The sequence below is a fragment of the Solea solea genome, chromosome 7, assembly GCF_958295425.1.
Source record: "Solea solea chromosome 7, fSolSol10.1, whole genome shotgun sequence".
NCBI classification, from domain to species: Eukaryota; Metazoa; Chordata; class Actinopteri; order Pleuronectiformes; family Soleidae; genus Solea; species Solea solea.
In genome coordinates, this window is record NC_081140.1 from 24,872,439 (window position 1) to 24,899,693 (window position 27,255).

At 41.1% G+C, this 27,255-nt stretch overlaps 2 protein-coding genes across 2 annotated transcripts; one reads left to right on the forward strand and one right to left on the reverse strand.

The window, feature by feature from the left end:
* Positions 1–323: 323 nt before the first annotated feature.
* On the forward strand, positions 324–8,206 carry nek3 (NIMA related kinase 3). The gene is made up of 13 exons (XM_058634892.1): positions 324–535; positions 966–1,059; positions 1,155–1,252; positions 1,344–1,427; positions 1,512–1,579; positions 1,675–1,761; positions 1,875–1,929; positions 2,611–2,811; positions 3,027–3,153; positions 4,340–4,501; positions 4,598–4,711; positions 4,937–5,054; positions 5,684–8,206. The coding sequence occupies exons 1-13, from the start codon at positions 416–418 to the stop codon at positions 5,748–5,750; spliced, it is 1,395 nt and encodes a 464-aa protein (XP_058490875.1). The 5' UTR covers positions 324–415; the 3' UTR covers positions 5,751–8,206.
* A 14,741-nt stretch (positions 8,207–22,947) lies between these two features.
* lpar6a (lysophosphatidic acid receptor 6a) lies at positions 22,948–26,079 on the reverse strand. The gene is made up of 2 exons (XM_058634956.1): positions 25,652–26,079; positions 22,948–25,365 (listed from the first exon to the last, which is right to left on the reverse strand). Exon 2 carries the CDS (start codon positions 25,362–25,364, stop codon positions 24,264–24,266), a length of 1,101 nt encoding a protein of 366 aa, XP_058490939.1. The 5' UTR covers position 25,365; positions 25,652–26,079; the 3' UTR covers positions 22,948–24,263.
* Between the last annotated feature and the right edge of the window lie 1,176 nt (positions 26,080–27,255).

Here is a 27,255-nt window from a genome sequence, read left to right on the forward strand (position 1 = left end):
GTCAAAAAACATGCATCGAAAGAAAGAGGACGCGGTGAAATGTATCACTAAAGCGCTTAAACACGTCAACGTGTCAACATTAGCCGAACAGAATCGGTTATTTCAAAATGACTATGGTGGTTTTCGCTGAAAATGTTACTACGAGACGTGAAGTAGGATTTTGGAGATTATAATCTACTGCCATCTAGCGGTGAAAGAGCGTGTCACGGGCACGCCCGGTCCCTCCTAACTACGTCACACAACAACACGGAAGTGGCCGCGGAACGATCACCGGGGGCACATGTAGAACAATAATAAATCCGTGTTTTCAGTTGAATTAGACCTTTAGTTCCGGTTGCTCAGTCTGTTGTAGCTGTATGTTTTTTTTGTTGATTTTCAAGCGCTGTCTTTCTTTGTTTTGATTCAAAGGAGCTCCATGGAGTCACATTATTCACCGCTGAGAGTCATCGGTGAAGGATCGTTCGGCAGAGCTTTGTTAGTGCGGTGTAACAACAGTCGGCAGGAATATGTGCTCAAAGAAATCCAGCTGCCAAAGGTCAGAGGGAACACTTTAAATGTATATATTTCACACATTTATGCATCATAAATGCCACTGGGGGCTTTTATTTTGAAAAGCCCTACTCAAAAAAAAAACACCTCCAGTTCATATATATATATATATATATATATATATATATATATATATATATATATATATATATATATATATATATATATATATATATATATATATATATATATATATATATATATATATATATATATATATATATATATATATATATATGTGGATAATTCAACCCTGGATTATATTTGAATCCAGCTCTGCCGTGTTATATAATCTGATGTGAAAATGTAATTTGCACTGTTCAGATAACCACATTGCTGCCTCCACAGAAACATGGAGTTTTGCATAATTGTAAAATGCATGAAATCACGCTGTGTCTGTATTTGCATCTTTATAGAATCAGAGTAAATTGGAGAATTCGAGGAGAGAAGCCGTCCTGCTGTCCACAATGAAACATCCCAATATTGTGGCCTTCAGGGAAGCATTCGAGGGTAAACGTGCTGTAAACTTGAAGCAAATGCAGCCTCTGGAGTCACACACACACTTATTGTTGTCATTTGGATGATGTGATGTGTTTGTTGTTCAGCTGATGACCTGCTGTGCATTATTATGGAGTACTGCAGAGGAGGAGACCTGTTACAGAGGATCACGCAGCAGAAAACCGCACAGTTTTGTGTCGATGATGTACGTCTTTAAACTAATCTCACACTTCATTTCATTTAACTGATTAACTTTCCACTTAAATCATTGTTTTTATGGTTTGTTTTTCTTTCAGATCTTGAGGTGGTTTTCTCAAATGTGTGCAGGTGCAAAGCACATCCACGATAAGCGAGTTTTGCACCGAGACCTGAAGTCCAAGGTACAGAACCTTTGTGAATCATAATGTGTCATACAAATAAAGCTGCATTGCCTAACATCATAGTTTTGTCGTTTCCTCACCCAGAACATTTTCCTGACAGATGACGGGACGATTAAACTCGGGGACTTTGGCTCAGCGTGTGTTCTCAACAGGTAGGAAAAGAAAAGAGGGCAAGCAGTTTGCAATTTTAAGGTACTGCACTTTAACTTTGACTCTTTTTGTTGTTGTTGTTGTTGTTGTGTTGCAGCTCAAAGGCATTCGCTCATTCGTATGTTGGGACTCCGTATTACGTAGCTCCAGAAATCTGGGACAATAAGCCTTACAACAATAAGAGGTAAGTGTGAATGACGTGGGAGGAGAACTATTTAAGTTTAGCCAATTTTTGGGATTTGTGAGGTAAACTGATGTGAATGAATAACCCTCTGCCATGTTTTGTGTGTCCCGCAGCGACGTGTGGTCTTTGGGCTGCGTTCTCTACGAGCTCTGCACCCTGAGACACCCGGTACGTCCCCTAACCCCGCTCTCTCTCTGTGGGTGATACCACCCAGTGTGTGACGGGGGGAGGGAAGTGACATAAAATAAGTTGGCGGTTCTGATAAAATTAGTAAAAAAAATACCCGGAAACTTTGGCAGTGAATGATGAGGACATGTGAACGTGAGTACAGGTGAATTAAGGTCCCCGAGTGAGTGAGAAAGTTAAAGCATCTGTGACCTTTGACCCATGTTGACTGACACATTATGTGTTTACATATTTTATTTTGTCAGCACATTAATTTGTAAAGATTTTGCCTTTAATTGAAAACAATTCACATGAGATTTGTGTCCCCTTGTCCTTTTTGCACGACACAAGAAAGAACCTTGTTAAAAAAATAACTAAATAACTTTTTAGTAAATGTTAAACAAGCTACTTTTACTTGAACTTGAGTGCATTTTTACACCCAGACGCACACGCATGCGGCCGTAACAGTGGGCCTCGTTCCCAACAAGCTGTCAGTAAATCATCGTGTGAACCACTCTCTGCACAGCGAGGTCCTGCTGCTGTGGAATGATGGAGGCCTGTTATCTTCAGCTGACTTCCATTATCTCCTCGTGTGTGTGTGTGTGTGTTTTCTGTGGCTCTGATGTTGCAGCGTGGGCTGTTTTCCCACAGATCCTCACTCTCCGCTCTGTCTTATGTGTCCAGTTCCAGGCCTCCAGCTGGAGGAGCCTGATCTTTAAGGTGTGCCGGGGCGCGTACCCGCCGCTCCCCGACCACCTGCCCTACGAGCTGCGGTATTTGATCAAGCACATGTTCAAGACCAACCCGAAGGACAGGCCGTCCCTGCACACCATCCTGACCTCTCACCGGGTCTCCAGACTCCTGCGCTCACATTTCCCCTCCCAGGTAAAGACGCGGTCGTCCTCTCGAGCTTCCCGTGCGGTGACGGACGCTCGGGGCAGGAGTGAGAATTTAAACTCTTCCACTTCCCCCAGCTGTGATGACCCCCCCCCCCCCCCCCGTGTGGAATCTGACCTTTTGACCACGCTGCTGTTGGTTCAGATGGTGGCGGAGCCCGTGTGGTGCGTTTGATTTACCGCACCGCTTTAAATCTTTCACAGGTGACGGAGGTGGAGGAGGGGGAGGAGGAGCGGGGGACGAGGATGAAGCAATGGGACAGAGGAGGAGGAGGGAAGGTGGTCGAGCTGTTGCGAGAAAAGAGTTTGATGAAAACGACAACATTGGAAGGTAAAGTACACGTAAACATGTACCGAGATCAGTGGAGACCTTTTCTTAATAAACAAACAAGACACTTCACTCCAGTGTGTAAGATTTAAGTGATTGCTGGGTGGTTGGTTTGTTTTTTTGAGTGTACAATGACCTGAATATTTTCATTACCATAGAATTAGCCCTTTATATTTACATAAGGAGTGGGTCTTCTCTACAGAGGCGGCCATGTTGGACCAACGTGTTTTTAAATGGACAAATCAAACACTTTTTTCAGTTTTTGAGCTGAACATTTGTCTTATTAATTTAGAAAAAAAAATAATTTCCCCCATTTTGTTTGAGAAAATGTGTCATGTTAATTAAAATAGAATAAGGGGGCTTTTTAAAAAAAAAAAAAAAAATACTTTTTAGAGGAAATATCATAAAAACAGAGCTTTTTATTCACTTTTTCAGTAAGTAACAAAGGGTTTGAATATCTTAATATTTTCTTAATTCAAAAAATTACAACAAAATTCCTTTTGGGGGGAAAAAATTACTTTTCAGTAACAATGTTCTTGTTAAGACCAAAAGAGAAATGATCACATTTATTCAAAAACAAGAGCTTTTTCAGGTCAAATTGTTAAGGCAAGGCAGTGCTGGACACAAGAGCATGCAGGCTTTCACAGTTTATCGATGAATGGGTGTTTACAGATGAGCTGGACTAATGCAGGAGGTGAGGAAGCTCTGAGCGTAGGAGAGGAGTCAACAAAGCAAAATACAAACAAGTAACTAAACACTAGAGCACACATGACGTTTACCACACAGACGTCTGTGGCAACCTGGCGACGAGAGGCTGGAGAACCAGGAAATAAGTAGAGGCTTGATGATTAGATTGGGAGCAGGTGTGCTCCGGCCACAGGTGAACTGATTGCATGAGGCGAATGCAGGAGAGAAAGGAGGGGAAGTAGGCGGAGCATGACAAAAATGTTCTCGTTAACACAGAAAAACAAGCCTTTTTCCCAATTTCTTTGAAAAATAATCATGTTTATTCAAAAACAACAGCTTTTTCAGGTAAAATGTTCTAGTTAATACAGAAAAACTCAACTTTTTCCCATTTATTGTGAAACATTATCACATTTATTCAAAAACAACAGAGCTTTTCCGGGAAAAAATTATATAATTTGCCTTCACAAGATAAAACATCTTCAAATAACCCTTTTTTTTCCAGGTGTGGAGATAACTGAAGGTCGCTGTGAGAGCAGAGAGCCCGGTCGTCGCAGACAGTGGACGGCTGAGCGTTCCGACTCTGTGCTGCAGGTGCTGGCAAACAAAAGCCTCCTCTCATCGGACAGCGTGTCCTCTGTGACCGGCCGGACACTCGTGAGCTCTAATCATGAAAGTATGAACATCTGTCACTAAAATGTTTAAATAACATGAGTGAAGTTTAAAGAATAAAACAGACACTCATTTGTTTGTTTGTTGGAACCAGAGGACGACGTGCCGAGGAGACGATGGGACAAAGATCCTCCTGAAAGACTCATGAGCCTGTTAGAGAAGGTCCAGCTGAGCAGAGCCTTCAGCACCTTCTTAATACACAATGGTTTGTAGAAGTGTTTCAACACACTTAAGACGTACAGAAATTCATTCAATCTTTTTTTAATCTGGCAGTCTCATGGAGTCTGACCTGGCTGTCAATCTGGTCTGCTTCCTATGCCTCAAACAAACACATAAAGATTATTTATACCACCGAACTTAGAAGAGGGGGCGGAGCCTGCAGCTGTAACTGTAGTTTTTAAAAAAAAAAAAGACTTTACTTTGGTCACAGGGGACGACCCGCTGAAAGGACCCCTCTCTCAGCCTCAGGGCGACGACACGGACGGCCCCGAGGAGGAAGTAACCGCCGACGAGCAGCGACTGGAGCCTCGCTCTGATGACGACGACACGTAAGCACATTTTTCTGTCATTGCAAAAAAAAACATCCTTTTGCAGTTCTTAATTTACCTTTAAAACCTCATAGCAGTAGTTTTGTGTAGGGAGAAAATATGAGTTTCAAAATAAAGCACAGGGACGTTATTACAGCGATGTAATAACACCTCATATTACACCTCATATTAAAGGTCCAGTGTGTAGGATTTAGGGATAATATATCAATTATATCATGTCATCATTAGTCTATGATTAAATTAAGAACTGATGTGGGTTTTTTGTTACTTCAGGTTTAGTCTTTGTACCTGATTTGCACCAGAAAACCAGCTACTTCCTGTTATTACTGTTGTTTTACAGCTGTGTAAAACGTGCATGTTTTATAAGAATAACTACTAAAAGTAAATATTATATGTACAGTACAGTAGCCCTGAATGGTCAAATCAAACACTGGCTCTAGGGAGGACATTTTTGAGTTTTTATGCTGCCTGTAGGCCACCGTAGTTTCTCATATACACTTTGATTAGGAGCTAAAGGTAAGCGGTATTCAGTTTCACACTATCTGAATCACACACACTGGTTCCGTACACGTTAAGAGGCATTTATTGTAAATGTGACCCCTGAAATTAAACATGTCGTCACTTTGCAGAGACTTTGAGGAAGAATCTCCATGTGACTGGATCGATGAGGTCGAACACATGTTTGCGGAACATTAAAACCCCTCGCGGTACAGAACTGTGGAGGACTCAGTTCTGTTTACACCGCCATGTTGGCAGGAAAAACAACTGAACTGCCAAAATGGATGTTGCCAGTTTCAAGCCACCAGAGTTCACCGGACACTTTAAAGCGAGTTATATGTTGCAGAACTTGACAGAGTAAATATACAATATATGGACAAAAGTATTCAGACCTGAACAACAAGGACTGTAATAACCTATTCAAATACATATACATGCAGTTTCCACTCTTCTTGGACGACTTTCCTCAAGATTTGAAAGTGTTTCAATGGGAATTTGTGCCCATTCATTCTATAGAGCATTTATAAAGTCACTATCCACGAGAGGAAAAAAAGGACTTTCCTCAAACAGTTGTCCCAAAGCGTTAAGATTGTCCTTCACTGGAGATAAGGGACCATCGAGACCAAAGCCTGAAGAACAGCCCCATACCACCCTTACCTTACTTTTTGTCCATATAAGCCCCTTTTCCACCCACCTACATTTCCAAGAACCTTCATTACCAGGAACCTATTAACCTGGGGAAAAGAATTCCCTTTTGTACAGTCTGGTGTGCAAAGACCTTTAGAACGATACATGCTTTCACGCCAAAAGTCACCAGAACACCAGAAAAAGTCACTAGATCTGTCACTAGGCAATTTTTTGAAAAAGAATACTCGCTAAATATAGTGTCAAAGTTGCTAAGCTGGCAACACTGAAACATCTGCTAAATGTGTCCCACCAATCAGCGTACTTCAGTGCACAGCCCCGCCCCTCTAGAGTTCCTGGTAATCTGAAAAGATTGGCCTATTCCAGACCTGGCGTATTCCGACTTTCTTCTACTATTCATGGAATTCTCATGGAATGCCAGAAAACACTTAAACGTCACAATAAAAAGCATGTTAAATTAAGAAATTAAATTAACATCACCTCATGTTCTACACTTGTTTTCATTTTATTTATACAAATAAACTCACATCTCTCCTTTTTTACATAAAACTTAAATGTGTTTGCCTCTCAATGGAAACTATATGCAGCAATGGCAAAATAGTCCAAAAAATTCAGTTTACACAGGAAAGAAATAAAGGAAATGGGAGAAAAGAATGTGAGCGAATGTGAAACAGTTTTCAGTATATTTAGTTTCTGTCGCATAACGTCCGCTCTCTCTGTCTCTCTGTTGTATCCAGAATGTAGGTCACAGGTTTCTTTGTTAATCAGGCAGATATTGTGTGAACCTGTGTTTCTGTCACAGCTGAGGTTAATCAGTGTGACTGTGACAGAGCTGATATATGCAGGTGTGAGGGTTTGCCACGCACTTGCTTCAGTGTGTTTTTCATGTTGAGTGGGCTGGGGTTCTCAAAATGTGTTTCTCTTGTTTGGTCATTTGTTTAGTTTTCCTCTGTCAAGTGAAAGTTTGGAGTCTGATACTTTGTTGCAAACATATCATTATTGTGACTTTATCTTCCTCTTTGGACCAAAAATTGAATGAAACATTTCTTGACACAATATCCCATCAGTCAAATTGCACAGTAGGGCTGCAACTAACAATCTGTGGTTTAGTTTCCCAACAAATCAATCATTTGGTGCATATAAAATATCAGAACATGTTGAAAAATGGTCTGATACTCTGAAATCAGTGTTGAGTGTTTTGTCCACAATCCAAAATGCCTCAGCTTTAATGATTTCTTTGTGATATGAAGCACGGAAACCAGAAAATACTCACATTTAAGGAGCTGAAACGTCAGAGAAACTCGTTTAAGTTCTTTTAAAAACACTAAATGCTACATTAAAATAAACTCAATCACAGAAAATAGATATGTTTCTATGTAAGAAAAGAAAACAAAATGGGTATGAAAGATGCGTGATAGGGCAAAAAGAAACATATATGATGTGCTGAGTGAGAGAAATATGATGTTTAAATACAGAACCTTTAAATGAACATGATCCAAATGAAACGGGGGGAAAAAACACTTAATTGCTGAAAACACCGATAAACATAAGTGCAAATACTTTTTACGGTAAACTGGCAAATATATTTGACCTGATTCTGTTCATCAAGTTAGTAAAAATATCACAATTCTGTGGGAGAAGACTTTTCTTTCCACTCCTGGTGCTTTTGTTAGGATTTGTTTGCTGGAAAACTGTAACTTATATGGAAATGACTGTGTTTAAGTTTCTTTCTTTTGTGATCAAACTACTTTAAACTAACTTATTTAAAACTTAAATCTTAAAACACATTTCTACTCTTTGGCTTTACCACAATTTTTATTGTACGACTTGTTTTTAGTTGTGTTTGTTTTTATATTTTCTAGACTATTTTATTGTCTGGTAAACTCTGAACGTGTCACGATCTTCTTTATTATTTCATTTAATAATCATATTTTTCTGTTTTACATGTGTATTTTTGGAAATTGCCTGAAATTTCCCAGTTTTTGGGATCAATAAAGTACTTTTATCTATTGGGAAATAAACCTTTGTTTTTCTTTTATGTTGTACTTTAGAAGAGGGCCTAGCCTTATGGAGTCCACCATCTTGTGGTGCCATGTTTCTATGGCATGTTTTAAACTACTTTATTGTTTCTGTTTAGGTCTTTTAGGTCCAGCGTTTGTATATTTAATAGATTCTTATTTAAGTTTTAAGTATTTAAGTGCTTCATGAATAAAGTTGGATTGGACCTAAAGGTGCTTTAGATATTTCTACACCTTAACTGAATCATATGTTGTTGTTGTTGTTGTTGTTGTTGTTGTTGTGACTGCGTCTCATCTGGAGGCTCCTGTTTTTGCCTCTTGTCTGGGGGGGAAACAGGAAATAATAGAGTGAATGAGTGAGTGAGAGCAGCTGCTGCGTCTTTAATGGAGGTCAGCACTGTTTTAAACACTTTTGATGTCAGTTTCCTCTGAGTTATCAAAAGTAGACTAAACATGTTGTTTCAGTGACGCACAAAACCAGACAAACGTCTGCTGATCCCTTCTGATGTCATTTTTAATTTGTTGTAGGACACACAGAGAGAGAGATGACAGTGTTAGTCCTTCCTGGACCACTAGGTGGAGCTGTAAACACTGACATGAACTTTGTGGAGAACAAAGGAAGGGGAGAGAAATTGTGCCCTGAAAGAGTTTGAATTTGACCTCTTTATAATTACTGGTGGCGGGTGTGTAGGACAGGAGCGAAACATCGACTGTATGTGTGATTTAGAAAGATTGACGTTGAATAATTCTGTCGTAAAATACTCTGGCGGCACCGTCTGTGAGAACAAGTAGAGCCTGTTACCTTCAGCGAAATAAAGTGTCTCGACGGAGGAGAGCAAACAATAGCTGAGCCCTGTGTGACAACAGTGTAACAGTGAGACCCACAGGCACGAACCTCGCCCGTGACGGTTTGGGATCAACAGGATATAGATACAAACCCTTGAGTCAACAAAACCACAGTGGTGCTGATTCACCAACAGTCACAGCAGGGACGGATTAAAAAGCTGCTCCACCACGAGGAGCCTCCCTCCCATTGGCTCCCAGCGTAAGAGCCTCCACAGATAACTGTGTATCTGCATACGATGGGTGTTTTATTGAGGAAACTGGGGGCTGCAGCTCCTCCCTTATCTCCAAGACACACTGAAATCCCCCTCCAGAGCTCCAACTCCAGCCTCCTCCAAGTTATTGCTCTATTTTATTTTGTTTTTTACCCTCATACCTCCATGTTTAAGTTATGGGAATATTGGACATGTGTGTGCTCTGCAGATCACTTTGGTGCATCTTACGAGTGATGTTTACAGCACATCTGAGAACTGACTTTTACATCATTCCAGCCACCACTGCTGTAGACATTTAAATATGACTTCATATGACTTTAATTGCTACATTTTATTGTAGCTGATCTTTAGCTCTTTAATTCATCCATCTAGCTGTCTACTAGCCAAAAGCTAGCTTAAAGTTAGCAAAAAGCTAGCTTAAAGTTAGCTAAAACAATTGTTATCGATCTATCTTTAATTATAATTCTATGATAAAAAAATGTTTTAATCTTTCTTTTTTCATATTGCACTTCGCTTTATAGGGGCTGGCCATCGTGTTTCTACGGCAACCCGACTGGACAAACCTGCTATAGTCTGCATTTTTTGTTTTTTTAAAGTGGAAGCTTACTTCATCTTTTGTCATATGAAGGCCACCGTAGTTATGTGACACCCCAGAAAAAGGGAGGAGTGAGGGGAGGAGTGTTGTAATCTGCAGTCTCACCATTGGATGTCACCATTTCTCACACACTGAACCTTAAAAACACATCGGTGTCCATTGAAATGCTCAGTTTGATCAGATTATTCAACTGTTTACTTGTATAATGTCGATGTAAACACCTTTTAAATCTTTTTAAACACGTTTTTATTCGTGTAGAATTCTTTATTTAACACATTATGTATATGGACAATTACATAATGTGTAATTATGTCATTTAATATATGGACATCTGAATCTGGTCTTAATGTGATACTGGTAAATACCTTTTTTCCCCCCCCTACAGTTTTTTTATTTATATCTAATCTTTCTTGACTTTTTCCTACTTATTTATTTTTATTAAAGCTCTGATGTGAAAAAAACCTGGTATTTAAAGCTTCAGAGAGGCGGCTTTATTCCTCCTGAGCTGTTGGTTTGGAGTAAATCGTGCAGCCGTTTCTTCTGGGTCAAAGGTGCAAGAAGACTGGACTCGAAAGGCCTGACTGAACAGTTTTATGAAGTTGTGGCTCAGAAAATATGGAGTTGAAGGGAGCACATGAACAGGAGCTTCCTCTCGCAGGAAGGATATGAAATTGTGTCTGTTGTATCTCAGTGGCTATAAATGGATCAGGGAAGAAATTTCTCTTTTTGAATGAGCTACTGTGTGTGGACCAGTAGTCCCCATAGAGACCAAAACCTGGTTCTATAGAGGCAGAACCTAATTTCTGAGGGAATTGGTTGAGTTTGAGACTAAGGGTTGGGGTTTGGGTTGTGGTTAGGGATAAATGTAATGACTTTATTCTCTTAAAATTATGACTTTATTTTTGTAACATTTGGACTTTTTTAATATTACGACTTTATTCTGATAATATTGTGAGTTTTTCTCGTAATATTAGGATTTTTTAATATTACAAATTTATTTTCATAAAATTACAACTCTAGTCTGTTTTTTTCCCTCTTCAGTTTGGCCGTCATACTCCATAGTATAATTCCAGCTCATGTATAACATGGCAGGGTCACATGATCACTGCTGGAAATGAAACTCATGATATGACTCAGACTGGAAACTGAACTCTATGTCACTCACTGTGAGCTGTCACTTTTGCTCAAACCACAACACGCCTTGGTTTTACATCTCACGGCAGAGAAATCTGTGGAGCTGAGAAGCTCTTCATCACTTCCTCCCTGTTCTTTAAGCTCTTCATCACTTCCTCCTTTTTCGTTAAGCGCCTCACACCTCCAGCTACATCCTGTGTCTCAGCGTCTCTGTTTCAGATGTTGTTGCATCTCTGAACTCGAGCATCGAATCTGAAGCACTTTATTGATTCTGATTTTTCTTGCTGCTCTGTCCCGGTGACTTCCTCTGCTCTTTATCAAAAGATGCACTTTCATTGTGTCTGTTCTGGGAAAGCGTGCGGCACACCTCCACGCTCCTGATATGAAATATAAACGGTAACGCTGGTAATCCGTCACCATCACTGTCCGTGTCACTGCGTCTGTGCCTGTTTCTCGTGAACGCTGCCAGCTTCACTCAGGAAGAGCTCTGCAGATGTGAGATGACCCAGTGATCTCTGTCTGGCTACTGATGCTGATACTGATCTCTCACTGTTTCTTATTCAGAACAAACAAAGGGCAAACCTTCGTTTTGACATTTGAGGTCTGGTGTGTAACACTGAGGAGGGGTTATTATCGGCAAAACAAAACTCATGAGTGTGTTTATTTAAGTGGATTTCTATTGCACTAAAACCCAGTTTGGTTTTTGTAGCCTGAGAATAATACCTTTACATCTTTATTTTAACATCACATCTCATTATCTCTCTCTATCTACTTTACCATAATATATTTATTTAATGATGTGTTTACTTCAATACCTGACAGCTATTAGTGTCTGTATCCTTCACCCTTTCTGCGGAATCTCTCATTTTTGATGTTGCTGTGAGAATATATCTTGTCATGTACAAACCTATATGTAAATGAATAAAGACTTGAATGACTAATAAACACATAATAAAAACAACGGCAGTGAATCTAAAGTGCTTTAAACTAGCAAATTAGCACCAGCTTCAAATGCTGTGACACACTGCATTGCAGTTCTCTATGTTACAGTATCTGTTCCTAATAAATAAAGCAAATAAGGTGAAATATGACAAAAGTGAAAATGACACATTCAAAACAACCAAATGTTTGAGGGTCAGAAGCTTTTTATGCATCAGTCTGACAATAATAATGATACATTGTGTTTGTGAGCCCATTTCACATCTTAAATAAGAAGATAAGTCAAACGCACAAAAGTTACGATAAAATAAAACAGACAAATTAAACCTACCTACTCAACGTGGGCGGAGTCATCACTGCACGGCTGCATGAAAGTGCCGTGACTTCGTTCGGCAGGGTTTGTGATCAGCAGTGCTGTCACTAAATACACCAGATTTTAGACATTTCAATAGTAATTGTTGGAGATTAACCCACATTTTTCGGATTGCTAAGTCTTTTTAACGGATCTACAGTTCGGCATTGTTCGGCTTGATTCTTGTGTCGGACGTCTCTTCCTGTGACGGCACTCTGACCAATCAGTGGTCAGTCAGCGTGCTTGGAACCTCCCATCAGGTACTAAAAAACAGTACCTGGTAACAGGTATTATGCTCATAGTAACGCAACTTAACCATGCTGTGCTGAGGCCACCTGTGTTTTGTTTGTGTATTTATTGGAGGTTTCATAGCATCGCTGGTTTCTGTGATGAAAACAATGAAACCTATGAGTCACTCAGTAAAGAGTAAAGTGTTTCATGAGGAGCAGCTCTTCCTGTTAATACAATAACACTTGGGAGTCTCTTTCTTTGCAACTCTAAATATGGGAGTTGTCATTGTTATGATTATTTCGGGCCCCACACGCTGACCCCTCCATTGTGTGGGGCCCCCGTTCAGTCGCTCCACATCAGACAATAGAAACTGATTCATCATCAGCTGCTGCTCACACACACATAAAAAAGGTCAGTTAAATTTGGATCCTTTGGACCATGATGAGCACATCAGGTTCTTATTACTGCTGATTTTTCACAAAAAGGCTGATCTCACAAATCTTTATATGTCTTCAGAACATGTTTGTGCCACATTTTATTTGCCTTTTTTCTGGCTAGGATCTAAAGTTTGCTCACCATTTTTTCCCCCACTACACCAAACTCCATAGAGAAAATCAGCAATTTTACATCACAGCTCACATGAGTTGTTAATCCACCGCTGCCTCCATCAATAAGTCAACCAGTGTTATTTTGTGATTTCGGTGTGATTAATTATTAGTTCAGATTAATGTCAGTGACACAAACTGACCACACGAGGCAGCAGTAGACCAGCAGCTCCTGTTTCCCCGACAAGCTTAAAACACTGATTTTCTTAATGGACTTTGGTGCAGGAGTGGTTTACAAACTTTACGTTTGAGGAAAAACACGTTTACACATTTTCTTAAATTTAAACAGGTGTACTTTTTTAAAGCTTTACTGATTTGTGCCATAACTTCATATAAACACAATTCAAACAACCTGAACTATCCTTTTAAATGCTGCCATTGTTTATGACTCACATGTGGCCGGTGACTCGTGCAGGCGCTGGTCCACCTTTAGGCAGGTTCACACAGGCTCTGCTGGCCTGTACCACAGAAACCTACATTAATATGGACCTGCCTTCTTATCAGCCTATCTTTACAAAAATGTAAACAGCAAATACTTAAAACATAACTGAATGGATTCATGATGGAACAGGTTTGTCTTTCCAATAAGAACATGAATACCAGAGCGTAAATGTTGAAATCTTGTTTTCCAAATCAAAAAGATGAATTAAAGCTGGAAAAACGGCTGAAACGTCTGCAGCTGCACATACAGTCAGTCAGTGTGTTCACACAAGACACAGCGATCAATGTGACGTTAATGGTTAATGTCTTTATCGCTCTCTGAGCACACATGTTGTTCTGTGTTATTATGTGTATGTGTGTGTGTGGTGGTGGGGGGAGGGGCTGAAGGACCACAGCAACTGTATTTCCTGCTCTGAAACGTTCGATAAATGGCTCATTCTTTATTCAATAATTGAAAACACTACGCCAGTGTTTCAGGTTTTCAAGGCAGCGGCCGGCGTCCATTCATCCCCGCGTGGAACAGCAAACCTTTCATTCTGCACACGCTTGTACATTTTAAAGTTGTGTCGTTCATCACAGTGAATGTCAGCTCTGCAGTGGCTTTACTTTTTTAATTGGCACAGTCAGAGTACAGCAAAAAATAAGAGGCAAAAGACGCACAAAAGACTGAACTGAAGTATTGGTTTGATAATGCATCAAAACCTCGTATAACATGCACTTCAAAAAGCCTGAAGTATCCTTAGGGAAACTGTTTACTATTGTTATAAATCAAGTGAGAAATAGAGGCTCTCTCGTTTTACAGAGAGTTCTTGTTTATTCGCCCCCTGCTGGGTTTTCAGTACATTCTTACTTCTCGACTGACTTCACAGAGGGAGGTTATGCTACTATCGCACCCTCACTGAGGCTATTCTTTTGGATTTTCATGCTATTTTTCTTTGTGTGTATGAAATAAATAAAATCCTTTATCCTCCACATGCGGGTCATGGTGCATAGCTGCTGGTGCCAATCCCAGATGACATAGAGGCGACTCATCGACTCCACTTGATACTAAAATGTTCCTTATTTAACTGATTCTAGTGACACAACACATGGTCGGTGTAGTGGTTCGCACTCTTTGCATGTTCTCCCCGTGTGTGCATGTGTGGGTTTTCTCCGGGTTTCTCCCACAGTCCAAAAACATGTTATATGAGAATTTGATAAATTGGATAGATGAGTGGATGGTTGATTGTCTCTATATGTGTCTATCTGTGATGGACTGGTGAACTGTCCAGGGTGTGACCTCGTCTATCGCCCTATGTTAGCTGAGATTATTGACCATGTCAGCGTCCGCCCCCCCTCCCCCGCGACCCTCATGTGGAGGATAAAGTGGTAGAAAATATATGTATGGATGATTCTGATGATTCGTTGACACCGAAAACAACCGCTTTACTAATTACTCAACAGTTTCGTGCAGCCGTGCTGTGACGACCCCGCCCACGTTGAGGAGGTCCTATCGCAATGGAAAACAACATGCCTGATACCAAACCGAGTAGGGCCGAGAAGTGCTAGAACTGTACAGTGGAAAAGTGCCAATAGAAACAAACACCCATCCACTCTCACACCTTTGGTCAATTACAAATGTCCAAATGACCTCTGCATGGTCACAAACACGGGGAGAACATTGCAGGAAGACCCTTGTTCCAGCTGGGTCGCGAACCTGCTGCAAGGCAACAGCCAAAATAGAATATAAAATAAGAATAGCTTGGCTCTGTTGTGTAGTCGTCCACGAGAGAGACTCTGCCTGATGTTCGTTGACCTCTCGTGGCTCATCCTCTGTCCCTGCCAACTCCTCATCTTCCTCTGTGTCTCAGACTGAGGCACACAAACTGAAGAAAACAGCCTACCAGTTACACAATCGGACTGCAAGGAAGAACTTCTTTCCAAATCCATGCAGGCTGTGGCAACATGTCGGCAGCTGCGAGATTCATGAACAACAGAAATGAGCTTAACGTGAGAGGATGAGTGTTGAAACTTGGCAGTGAGTCCTGGAACGCGAACGCTGAACACTCATGCACATCCTGAATGACAGGGACGGTTAAAAAACTTTAAAACACCTGCCCAGACTCTGCAGCTGATCAGGATTTATCCCAGGATTCACGGCGTACAGTCCATTTATAGGAGGGGAATTTGTATTTCCTTGGGTTTTATGACTGGGGAGGACACCAATGTTTGTTTTTGGCCGCGTTTGTCTGTTTGAGCAGCAGAGTAAAGTCAAAAACCAGATATATCGGGTACAACACACCACTCTAACGGTGGTGATTCAGAGACAGGATTTGTTTTTAACACATAGGGGAACAAACAAAGGAGAACCTTCACTGACGAGGGTTATTGGCAGAAACGAAACTAATACGTATGTTATTAGTAAGAATAAGCCTTTTACATATTATTCAGGCAAGTCAAATCTTACTTTTTGAATATCACATAAAAAAGGACATCAATAAAAACTCCCTCTGATTACAATTTACAAAAAACACAAAATTGGCGGGATTTTGTAATGTAACAAATAAATAAATACAACAGCAGCTAAAGTGCTTTAAATTGGAAATAATACTCACTACAAATGCTGTGGAAATATATTAGTTTTCTTTTAAACACATATGGAGAGTGAGTGAAAAATGAACACATGGGTCCTTTAACTCATCAGTATGCTTCCTCCTGCTCACTTCTGCTGGCCAGAGAATTATCTTGGTCTTATCTCTGTGCTACACAAGGCTAATTGTCTTCTTTGTTTTATGGAGATAACCTCTGGGGCATCAATGAGCCGTGTCCTTCCCGCCCTGAGGCGAGGATATCAATAAATTAACCAAGACCCCGATTTAAAAGAATGTGGAGGTCATGGTTCAAGTGTGCCATCCTGCAAATGGAGATGAAGCCAACATGAGTGTGATTAGTTTTATTTTATTTATTGTTTTATCTCAGGTGAGATTTAGCACATCAGACTTGATTATTTACTACATTCTTGCTGTAGCTAGATGCTGAGTCACTGGTGTTGACAATAAGCTGCTATAGCTTCAAATAGTTATGTTATGTTAGCAGTTGCTGTATCTGCTAGCAGCTACTGTAGCTAGATGCTGAGTCATTGGTGTTTGATGTTAGCTGCTAGTAGTTGCTACTGTTAGCTGTTTTAGCTGCTAGCTGCTACTGTAGCTATGGTACTGGTGTTTAACAATAACAGCTACAGAAGCTGCTAGTTGCTTCTGTTAGCGCTGCTGTATCTGGTAGCAGCTACTGTAGCTACATGCCGAGGCACTGGTATTTGACAGTAGCTGCTTTGCTCACTGCTACTGTAGATAGCCAGTAGCAGTGAGCAAAGCACCATGTATCTGCCATACATGGTGTTTATCGATAACTACAGAAGCTGCTAGCTGCTAGTAGTTACTATTGTGTACAGCAGCTCTATCTGCTAGCATTTGCTGTAGCTAGATGACACTGGTGTTTGGCAATAACGTCTACATAAACTACTAGTAGTTGCTATTGTTAGCGGCTGCTGTATCTGGTAGCAGCTCTATTGTACCAAGATACCGAGGCGTTGGTGTTTTACATTAGCAACTACAGTAGCTACTAGCTGCTACTGCTGCGATATATATGTCACCAGTTGCCAAAATGCCAACATGTTTGATAATTGTGCTAAATCTATAGCCAAAGATTAAATCAACAAATGAGTATGAAGTATGAACAGAAACTATCCATCGTCTTTTGGGGGCAGATAACCAGGGTTAGGGTTGAGCAGAGAAAGACCTCATGCTGGCTATAAACACTGATTCTGTGCAGTTTAAGTTGAGTGAATTCTGCTGTGGAGGAGGAGGAGAAGCAGAAGAAGAGGAGTATTGTTCCTCATGGTTGACCTTAAGGCCGACCTGTAAGTGTCAGCTTTTATGTGTGGATGTGCTGTGGACTCTGCTATGGACATTTGTTTATGTGTGTGTGTGTGCTCTTGTGTTAGCGCGGCCTGGGTATCACTAATCCCACCATGTGATTTGGTTGTGTAAAACTTGATAGGTGAATATCAGGCTTTCATTCCGATCACATGTTCAGTGGCTGATTGAAATGTCAGATAATTGCCCGCAGTGAAAATGCAGCTGACAGTTTCTAAAAAGGACAATTCACAGTATAGTTTCTGTTTTAGATTATTTGGCTGCAAGGATGTTTGTTTTTACAACACATGTAGGACATGTTGCTGCAACATGTGGCCCCAATTCACTGACCCATGATCTTTTCTTTCTCTCTTGAGAATAGTGGGTTGTCGCCTCTGGTTAGAAGCTGCAGCCACAACAGCGGATTAATGTGTTCACAGTGGCTGAGCAGACGTCGTTGAAACCCAGAGGAAGCTATAAGGAAACCCCAACCTGTGCCATCACGCAGAACACACCTAATCAACTTCTCTTTAACTTACTGTAATAGGCTGTAATACAGTCACTCAGGCGGAAACACTGATGTACCCGGCCTGTATCTTACCTCAGGGAATGTGCTGGTGGTAGACAACCTGCTGTGTGCTGTGCTTTAATAGATAGGGTTTTTGTGTTTCTGGGAAATACATGTGTGTAACCCAAAAGCTGTGTGTACAAGCATGAGTGTTATCGCAGCGGGATATTTGGAAGGAATTGAGTAAGATCAGATAAACCCTTTTCCCCGCAATGTCCTGTTTCGTGCCGGGACTTGCGGACGCATCTACAAAAGATTTTAACATTTAAACTGACTCTCGTTTTTCTGTGTCGCAGTTTCAAGATCATTTGAGAGGAGAAATGAATCATGTGTGGTTCATGAATCAAGATAAGACATTTCTAGTTTGGTAGCGACGTGACATTGTGACCTATTGAAATTATCTGCCGGCTCTGATGCCATCAGATACTTGGTGTGACCAATCGATTTGGTGTTGAAGCATTATTTAGTTTTTAAGGTAGAGGTTTTGACCTGACTGGAAAGTTAGTATATTATTATTAATCTTCAACTTTGAATTTTAGAGTGATCTTAACATTGCACTGGTGCACTGTCGATCTCATGGTTTGCTTTTGTCCCCCTTCAAATAATTTTGATTTTGTCGTAAAAGTGAGAAAACATGAATATTTTAGAAATCTTAAAAACTTAACTCAAGTTAACATTTTATTGTTATTTATTCGGCAAATAACACACTGAAAGCACCTTTTTATACCCACATTTGAGCCAGCTCACTGACAGAATGATGATATAATTAGACATCTTAATCAAGAAATAATAAAATGCTTAACTATTTTTTATTTTATTGTATTTGAAAATGAATGTGTAACAATAATAATTATATTTTAACATTTTGGGTTAATGAGCTTCTACATACTGTTGCATTAACCATTACAGAAACCTAAAAAATATTATTTTCATAATTACCAATGCTGTTAATTTGGGATAGCTGTGGCTTTGGGTGGTGGTCTAATGAATGTGTTAACCACTCTATATATGCATTTATTGAAGTAGTTTACATGTTTATTTATCAATACTTGTGGTAATGAGGCTTAAGATTGGTTGATTTAATAAATAAATAAATAAATACCTTTTCCAACATTCTAACCGTGGACGTGACGCCCATATTGCACACAATGTCCTGCTTCGTGCCAGGACGTGTGGATGCATGTGAATGTGGGACGCGCCTCCAAAGCATTTCAACATTTTACCCTGGCGTTCCTCAAACTCAGTAAATTTCCGGGAAAATTACATGTTATTAAAAAGCCCTGAAAAATATTATTGTCACAGAGGCTCAGATTTATATTTAAGGGCAGAAGCAACTCTTTCAGGTCAGTCCAAAATGAACGGCTCCTCCGTCTCTCCTTAAACGTGACCTTCCCTGTTGTGAACACGCCGGACAGTTCACACGCAGGCATGTGTAAACACCGCGGTAACCCCAGAGAAAGGGAGTGTTTTATCAACATGCTGCTTATGCCTTGTGCCTCATTCCACTGATGTTATGCAACCAAGAGCTCATCTGGTCAAATACCCCCCTTCCAGGCGCTGATAAGGCCTGTTTATGGTCTGGGGCGACACAGAGTGAGGGAGGATTACATGTGACTGCTGATGCACTTATTCAGTTTACCTCCCTGCCTGCAGACGCTGAGCTCATTCCACCGGTGCTTATTAGTGCGGCGCTGCCTCCTATTTAAAATAAGTGAGGCTGTCGTGCTAACATTAATGCAAATGCAGACACAGAGTGTTCTATTTTTTGCCAAACCACATCCTGAAATACGATTATTCACGTAACGCTCCGTCTTGCATTGTCTGCTTTTATTGCCTTCGTCTTCTTCTTCCCAGTCAGGAAAGTCCGAGGAATGTTTTTTTATTCCTCAGCCCCTAGAGGGTGACAACCTTTTTATAGAACAATGATAATAATAATAATAATAACCTGAGGACTTGTAAAACGGGATTCTGGTGGGAAAATTGTGCACATATCTACATTAGTGTAATAACAGCTATTTCCTTATCCTGCCTGTGAGCCATGCAGCGAGAAATGGTTGATTATGGCTCTAAAGAGACACACTCCCCCCCAAAAAAAACATATCCCAGAACCGTTTAGGAGGACATGCTATGATCCAGAGCTGCGGAGTGAATCTCAGGACGAGGACCTCCTCCTCCTCCTCCTGCTTCTTCTCCCTGAAAACACACACATGAGGTCCCTGTCAATGTCCCGGCAGATATGACTCCTGACAAGTGCTCTCAACACACCAGAGGATCTCCAGTCAGCTGGGACTGACAGAAACATCAAAGCAGCCTCTAAGAGAACACACACTGCTTTTACCTCAGGGCTGTAGAGCAGAGTAAGGCTATACGTTATCTACCTCGGCTGTAAATCCTCTCACCAAAGTCCATAGAGAAAATCAGCGATTTAACGTCACGGCACACAGGAGTTGTTGATCCACTGCTGCCCAGAAATGAGTTAAAATGTGTTATTTTGTGAGTTCCAAAAAACGGCGGCTCCTGTGTATTCATGAGCTAAAAATAGTGTTTTTTTTCAATGGACTTTGGTGTGAGAAAGAGTGTGTGGTTTTCTAATAAGCGCATATCGATATCAAAAACTTCCGATACAGTCATTTTAGACTATTTATGAACGTATGAAGCTGTCATTTCAAAGACATAATTCTCCAACTGTGGATAAATATTGTTCTCCCAAAAAAGAAGAAAAACATGACGCAGATATATAGGATTTTTGGATTCCACATTTTTATCTGATGCTGTGATTTTAACCGATACCGATTCTCATCCCTCTGTTGTCTCACGGTGGGATTAGTAAACACATTCTTACGATATCATTACGATTTATATTAAGAACACCTGAACTGTCACTTTAAGAGCAAGATCCAGGCTTGTTTCTGTTTTTAAAGGTTGCAGTGACAGTGACCCTGATGAAGACAAAACACCGGTCACACAGTCATTGTGGAAATGAATTATTCATGACTGGATATGATATTATGTGCTCGTAAGTGAGGATTTTTCTTGTTTTTTTTTTTACTTCCTTTACACAACACAAACACAGTTAATCTGTCATTCCTTCTCATGCTCGTACCACACGTGTGTTTCTTGAACGTGTCGGACTTTTGCAGAACCGACTGTTTGCTGTGACAACCAGTGCAGCATCTGTGTTTTCTCACCCTGCAGTCGGCTGTGAAGGAGAGGTCACGCAGATTAGATAAGTGTTGTATATGCACAGGAGCCTGCTGGGCTCACGTGAGGGGTCCAACCTTTGACCCAGTGTTCTTATACAGCCATAAGACTTTTTTTGCATGCAAACACAGTCTTGTGTCCTCGACATTAAGCAACATACAGCGATAAGATGTAATCAGTGTCCCCCCCCCCCGCCTTCACGGCGATCAAAGTAATCAAACGCAGGGATTTCATTTGCTTGTGCTCTCGTCTGACAAGTTTCAAAACCACTTTTTTGTGACCTCCCAGATGACCAACACCTGGTGTTCAGATAAAAGTTGCGTGTGAGGAATACACAAACACGGAGCGTTGCCTCACTGTGCTATGAATAATCCAAAGTGTGTGTTGTTTCTCTGTGAAATGACTCTGTGAATATATTCTAGTGGTAAGATTTGTGGTTTGTGACGCAGCGGCACGGATGACGGTGCAGCCTCGGGGTCTCCTCCATCCTGTGCCTCAGAGTCAAACTGTACTTGTTTGTTTTCATAACAGCGCAGTTCTTTTAACCCCGCGCCTCAGAACCAGAGTTATAGGTGGGGAAGGAACAAAGCGCCTTCATGTGCTTTCTGTTACTCACGCTCACGCTGTGCTGACTCCTCGCGGATGCCGTACAACATTGTATCTGTGTTAATAAATACGCAATCACTAATAATCAGAAAGTCACATGGCAGTGTCTGTAGATGTGGAGAAAATGCACAATAAGGAGATTTAAGTGACTTTGAACGTGGGCATTGTTGTTGAAACCAGACGTATTTCAGAAACTGCTGATCTACTGGGGTTTTCACACAAAACATCGTCTCTGGTGTTTACAGAGAATGTTCTGGCACAACGAAAATGTCCAGTGAGCAGCAGAAAATGTTGCACTGACGCCAGAGGTCAGAGGAGAATGACCAGACTTGCAACTTCAACTTCCAAAAACAATAAAATCACTTGAACCTCCAGCTAACCCATGTGTACCTAATAAAGTGGCCATTGAGTGTACATATGTATATGTAATATACATGTCTGAGTACTAGAAAAACTGGACTAGGATGTTACCTCCACTGTCAAATATTTTATGTACATAAGGGTGTGAGTGGTTATTTTTAAATCCACGTAACGTGACTTTAAGAGCATCCTGTTTTACTGAGCAGCCTCGCTCGCGTGTTCATAGAAAACACCATGTCCTTGTGGGAGAGGAAAACAAACTTTACAGGAGGATAAAATGGAATTCCTATCTCGGGTTAAGCTAAACACGGGAGACGCTGCACTGTCTCAGCTCCCGTCTACGACTCCTCCGCTCACTGCGTCTGAACAAATCACTGTCACATTCACACTCGCACGCAAATGTGCACGGCACGCCTGGAAACGTGAACAGTGTGTTCCTCTCTGCTCCATTAAAACAAAAGGGGCCTCCTGTGTGGCAACCAATGATGAAGAAGAGGAAGTTGCTACCGTCCGACTTTCTACTTCCACTTTCTTTGCATCCCCATTTGCCGGAGGGACAGACGCTGGCAGTTAAGCGTTGTGAAGTCTCAAGTGTGTAACACGACTTGTTCAAACTGGAAGCGGATAAGTGGCCTCACTTGGCTTGGACATTTTAAATAAACAGCGTGTGATAACATGTAATTTCCAACATCTGTTCCAGAGTCTTATGTCAACATTTGAAATGAATTACATCCCAGTCACTCAGGAGACGTTTCACATGTTTTTTTTTTAGACAGTACATGACGTTTATTCATCACTGTGGAATGAGTGCAGTATCTGGAATTCCATGTCAGTGCATTTTTTTAATGGCAATTAACACATTAAAGTCTACAAGGAAAGACAATAAAAAGGCACTTCTGTGACCTAGTTGTAACTCACAACAACAATAAAAGCCCTGTACAATTGTATAGCTTGATATAACTTTATGTTAATTTAAGAGATACTACTCTACAGTTAGCACCGCAAATAACCACGGAAATGTACAGATATACAGAATCCTTGTGTCATTCATTCGATTCAAAACGGATAACCAACTGTAAATGAAAAATTAAAAAGATTTTCTTTCCAGTTTCCGACATTGCGCTCAAACGGAAAATGGAAAATAACGGATAACGAGCGTCTCCTGTTTCGTCCAGTTTTGATTTATCCACGTAACGCAAGTTACGCGACCGAATTCACAGATTCAAACTGCGATCACTAACATTTAAACAAAGCGTTGTTGACACGCATGCGAGACATATTTTGAATCATAGCAACGTTAGACAACAAGCTACGACCTCGTTTTCATCAAAAAAGAGCTGGAAACTAGCCAAACAGAGACTGGAGCACAGGGACCGTCTACAAAGTGCAACGCCCGAAAACAAATTATATTGAAAATCATTCAATAACTTCACCGTGTAGTGTCGTCAAACCTTCTATAAACTTTTCTGCTTAAAAGCATACATTCTTTTGTTGATTTGCAGACAGTTTTATTATTTATCATACGGGTTGCGTAACTTGCGTTAAATGGAAAACTCTAAATCAGACGATATGGGAAGCGCTTCTTATGTTATTTTTCATTTTAACACAATATTAGAAATCGGAAAAAAAACGAGTCATTCATTGTAATTTTGTAATCAAATGAAGGGTTTGTTGTTTGTTGTTTTCATTTTGAAAAATGAATGATACACAGATTATACAGGCACATGTGGCATCCAGTATCATGACCGTCCTGCTCTCCACTGATCACATTGACCTCCCGGTCACTGGCAGAGTAATTGTGTGGAACACAATTTCCACAGGAAAGGAAAAATCAATAAGTAGTAATAAATAAAGTAATAAATCCACAGATGAGAACAAACGGTCACGTGGCAGTAATACTGCAGAGCAGAGTCAGTCGACGACAGGTCCAAACATTTGCCCTGAGATGAGACACTTAGGATCAGATGATAATACTTCTTTGGCAGATGCTTCATAAAGCATTCTTTGTTTATCCTCTGGAACAGTGGATTTTTAATAACACCTGAGCGTAACAATCCCATCACAATCACACTGACGACTCGTTGTGAAAGACTTTAGCTTTAATATTCCTCAGGCTGAAGTGAAGGTTGGAGCTGGTTTCGGACTGAAGGGCCTCGGAGAACTTGACGTCATACGTTCGACTGCCCTGAGACTTCCTCTTGATGGAGTTCTGGATGGTCTCTGACGTGAAGTAGTAAACAATGGGGTCAAAGCAGCAGTTGGACACCGCGATGCAGAGGGCTATCGGGTAGATGGTCCGCACCACGGACTCCACAGAGCAGCCCTCTAAAGTCTTGGTGCGGACCAGAGCATAGAAAATCAGATTCACGTTGTACGGAATGAAGCAAAAGCAAAAAATGAAGAGGTGAACAATGATCATGCGCAGGATCTTTGTTTTGTTCAGCTTCCCGCCGCGGCTGATGGTTTGCGGTTGCCGCAGGGTCTGCAACACCATGATGGAGCAACACACGTTGAGAAGAAGCGGGATGATGAAGCCCACCGTTTCGATGAAAATCACCACCTTGGACAGGTGGTGCTTCCACTGCTTGGAGGAGAAGTTCTCAAAGCAGAAGGTGGAGTTGGTCTTGCTGTTCTCCTTTGACGTGGTCTCCAGCAGGAAGCCCGTGGGGAGACTCCCGGACAGCACCAGCACCCACACCGCTGCGCACACTATCTTCGCGTTGCGCTTAGTCCTGAGCGTCCTCGAGCGGAAGGGGTGCACGATGGCGAGAAAGCGGTCCACGCTGATGCAAGTGAGGAAGAGTATGCTGCCGTACATGTTGGTGTAGAAGAGCGAGACGGAGACCTTGCACAGTGTGCTCCCGAAGGGCCAGCTCTGGTTGATGAAGTAGAAGACCCTGAGGGGCAGCGTGAAGACGAAGAGCAGGTCGGACACCACCAGGTTCATCATGTACGTGGTGGTCTCGTTCCTCAGCTTCAGGCTGCAGGTGAAGATATAGATGGCCACGACGTTGGTGATGAGGCCCACCACGAACACGATGCTGAACACCGTGCTGTACAGAGGGTACTTGAACCCGTCGTTTTTGCTGCAGATGGAGATGTTCGTGGAGACATTTCCAGCCCATGGTGGAGTGAAACTGTCAGTCAGGAGGGTAGTGTTGGACATTCTGAGGGACAAAGAGTGTCTGTGATGTAAGAGCTGTATAATAATCGCACAGTGAATCCACCATGAATGAAGATGAGACACAAAAGTCCTCAAAACAGGATGAACAGAGAGATGCTCAGGCTATCGGCATCAATGTTGTTATTTTGGGGGGTTACCTCATGTTTTTTAATGACCCCTCCCTGCAGAGGATAGAGGTTAGAGATCCAGGCTTGGTGTGTCCTCCCCTCCCCCTGCCCTCGGTATCTCTCCACCAGGCTGCACCACAAGAAGACAGAGCCTTTACTTACTCAGATCAATCAGTCTTGGTCCATCACAGGCTGCAGCGTCCACAGAGGTTGGATCCACGATGGCTCCACTCCACAGAGGATGAGATGAGGTAGATCCACAGCTCAGATCTTTAGGGCATCGTCCCTTTACCTTTGTCCAAATTCAGTGTTTTGGCTCCACAGCAGCAAAGTTATCTCCAGGCTTCTCCAAAGTCCTGACACAATCAGCAGAAGAAGTGAAGCTGAAGTGTGATGTGTTTCAGGGTTTGTTTCCTGTTCCCCTCTTTTGCTTCTCGTACTCAGACTGAGTCACTCAGTATCTACTCTCTCTCTCTCTTTCTCTGTGTACGTCTAATTGTCTCTCTCCCACTGACAGCCTCGGGGGCCTTTACTCCACACGCTTGTGCTCAGACAGAGTTCCCTCTCCTTTGTGCCCGTGTTTCAGACAGTTTTTGTGCTTTGAGTGGAGAGCAGCTGTAGTGACTCCTCCTCCTCCTCCTGCCTCCACTCCAGCTCCTCCTCCTCCCTTTGTTTGCTTACAGAGTGAACGAATCAAACGGCAGCGGGGTTTTTTGTGAGGGAATTCATGAGGAGACTTGAAACAATGTCCTCAACAACGTCTTGACACATATTTAGAAAGAAACGGTTTTAGAAATCCTTACTTCAGCAGCAAACCAGACCACTAGACGTTTTAAAAAAACCACAGTGGAGACAACTTCCCTCTTTTTTAATGCATTTTATTATTGTTGTACTATACTATTGTTGTGTAGGAACCCATATTATTGTATTATTTTTGTGTGTTTACCAGGTTTTGTGAACAATTCTTTTGAATGTTTGGTATTTAAGTGGAGGCCTCATATAACTCCAATGGACTTTCAACCTTTCCCTTCACTGTATCTATAATTTTTATAGCTTTATTTATCAGTTTCCTCACATATTTACAGACAAAAGATACTTCACTTATTTTCCTTCTTTCGTACACAAGTACACAAACGAGTGTGTCATGAGCACAGATTTTCAAAGACGGTCGACCAGCCATAAATGATTACAACTGTTAGAGCACATATGTGACAAAAGGTTGCCAGACACTCTCTAAGCCACCTTTTTCATCCCCGTAATCTTCTCTTCTCTAATTTTCTTTAATCCTGTGTTTAAAGGAGGGCGAGGTTGGCTTTTATTAACTGAGCAAAATGAGCCTCTGGCTGATTCTAAGGTGACAAAAGGCCAAACAATTCACCGGTGCTTTGGTTAAGGTATCAGACTCACACTGAGTACCAATAATGCTGTCATTTTTGTGTATTTGATTCTGCAAAATACGTCATACAATAATAAATGTATCTTTTTCTTCATCTATCTATACAGCTATCAATTATGATACATTTAATTAAACGTTCATTATTTATCTTAAAAAAGATAAATAATAAATGAAAATACATAATATTTGTAAGACATTTTAACAAGCTTACATATAACAAACATTATATGTATTTTTTGTTATGTTTTACGGTGAATAGAAGTTACAGGCTTCAAAATAAATGTTTGTGTTTGCATGTTTTTTGAACATTACCTGTAATAAACTGTGCATGTGCAGCTGTATACATACAATCCATTATATCCATTGGGAG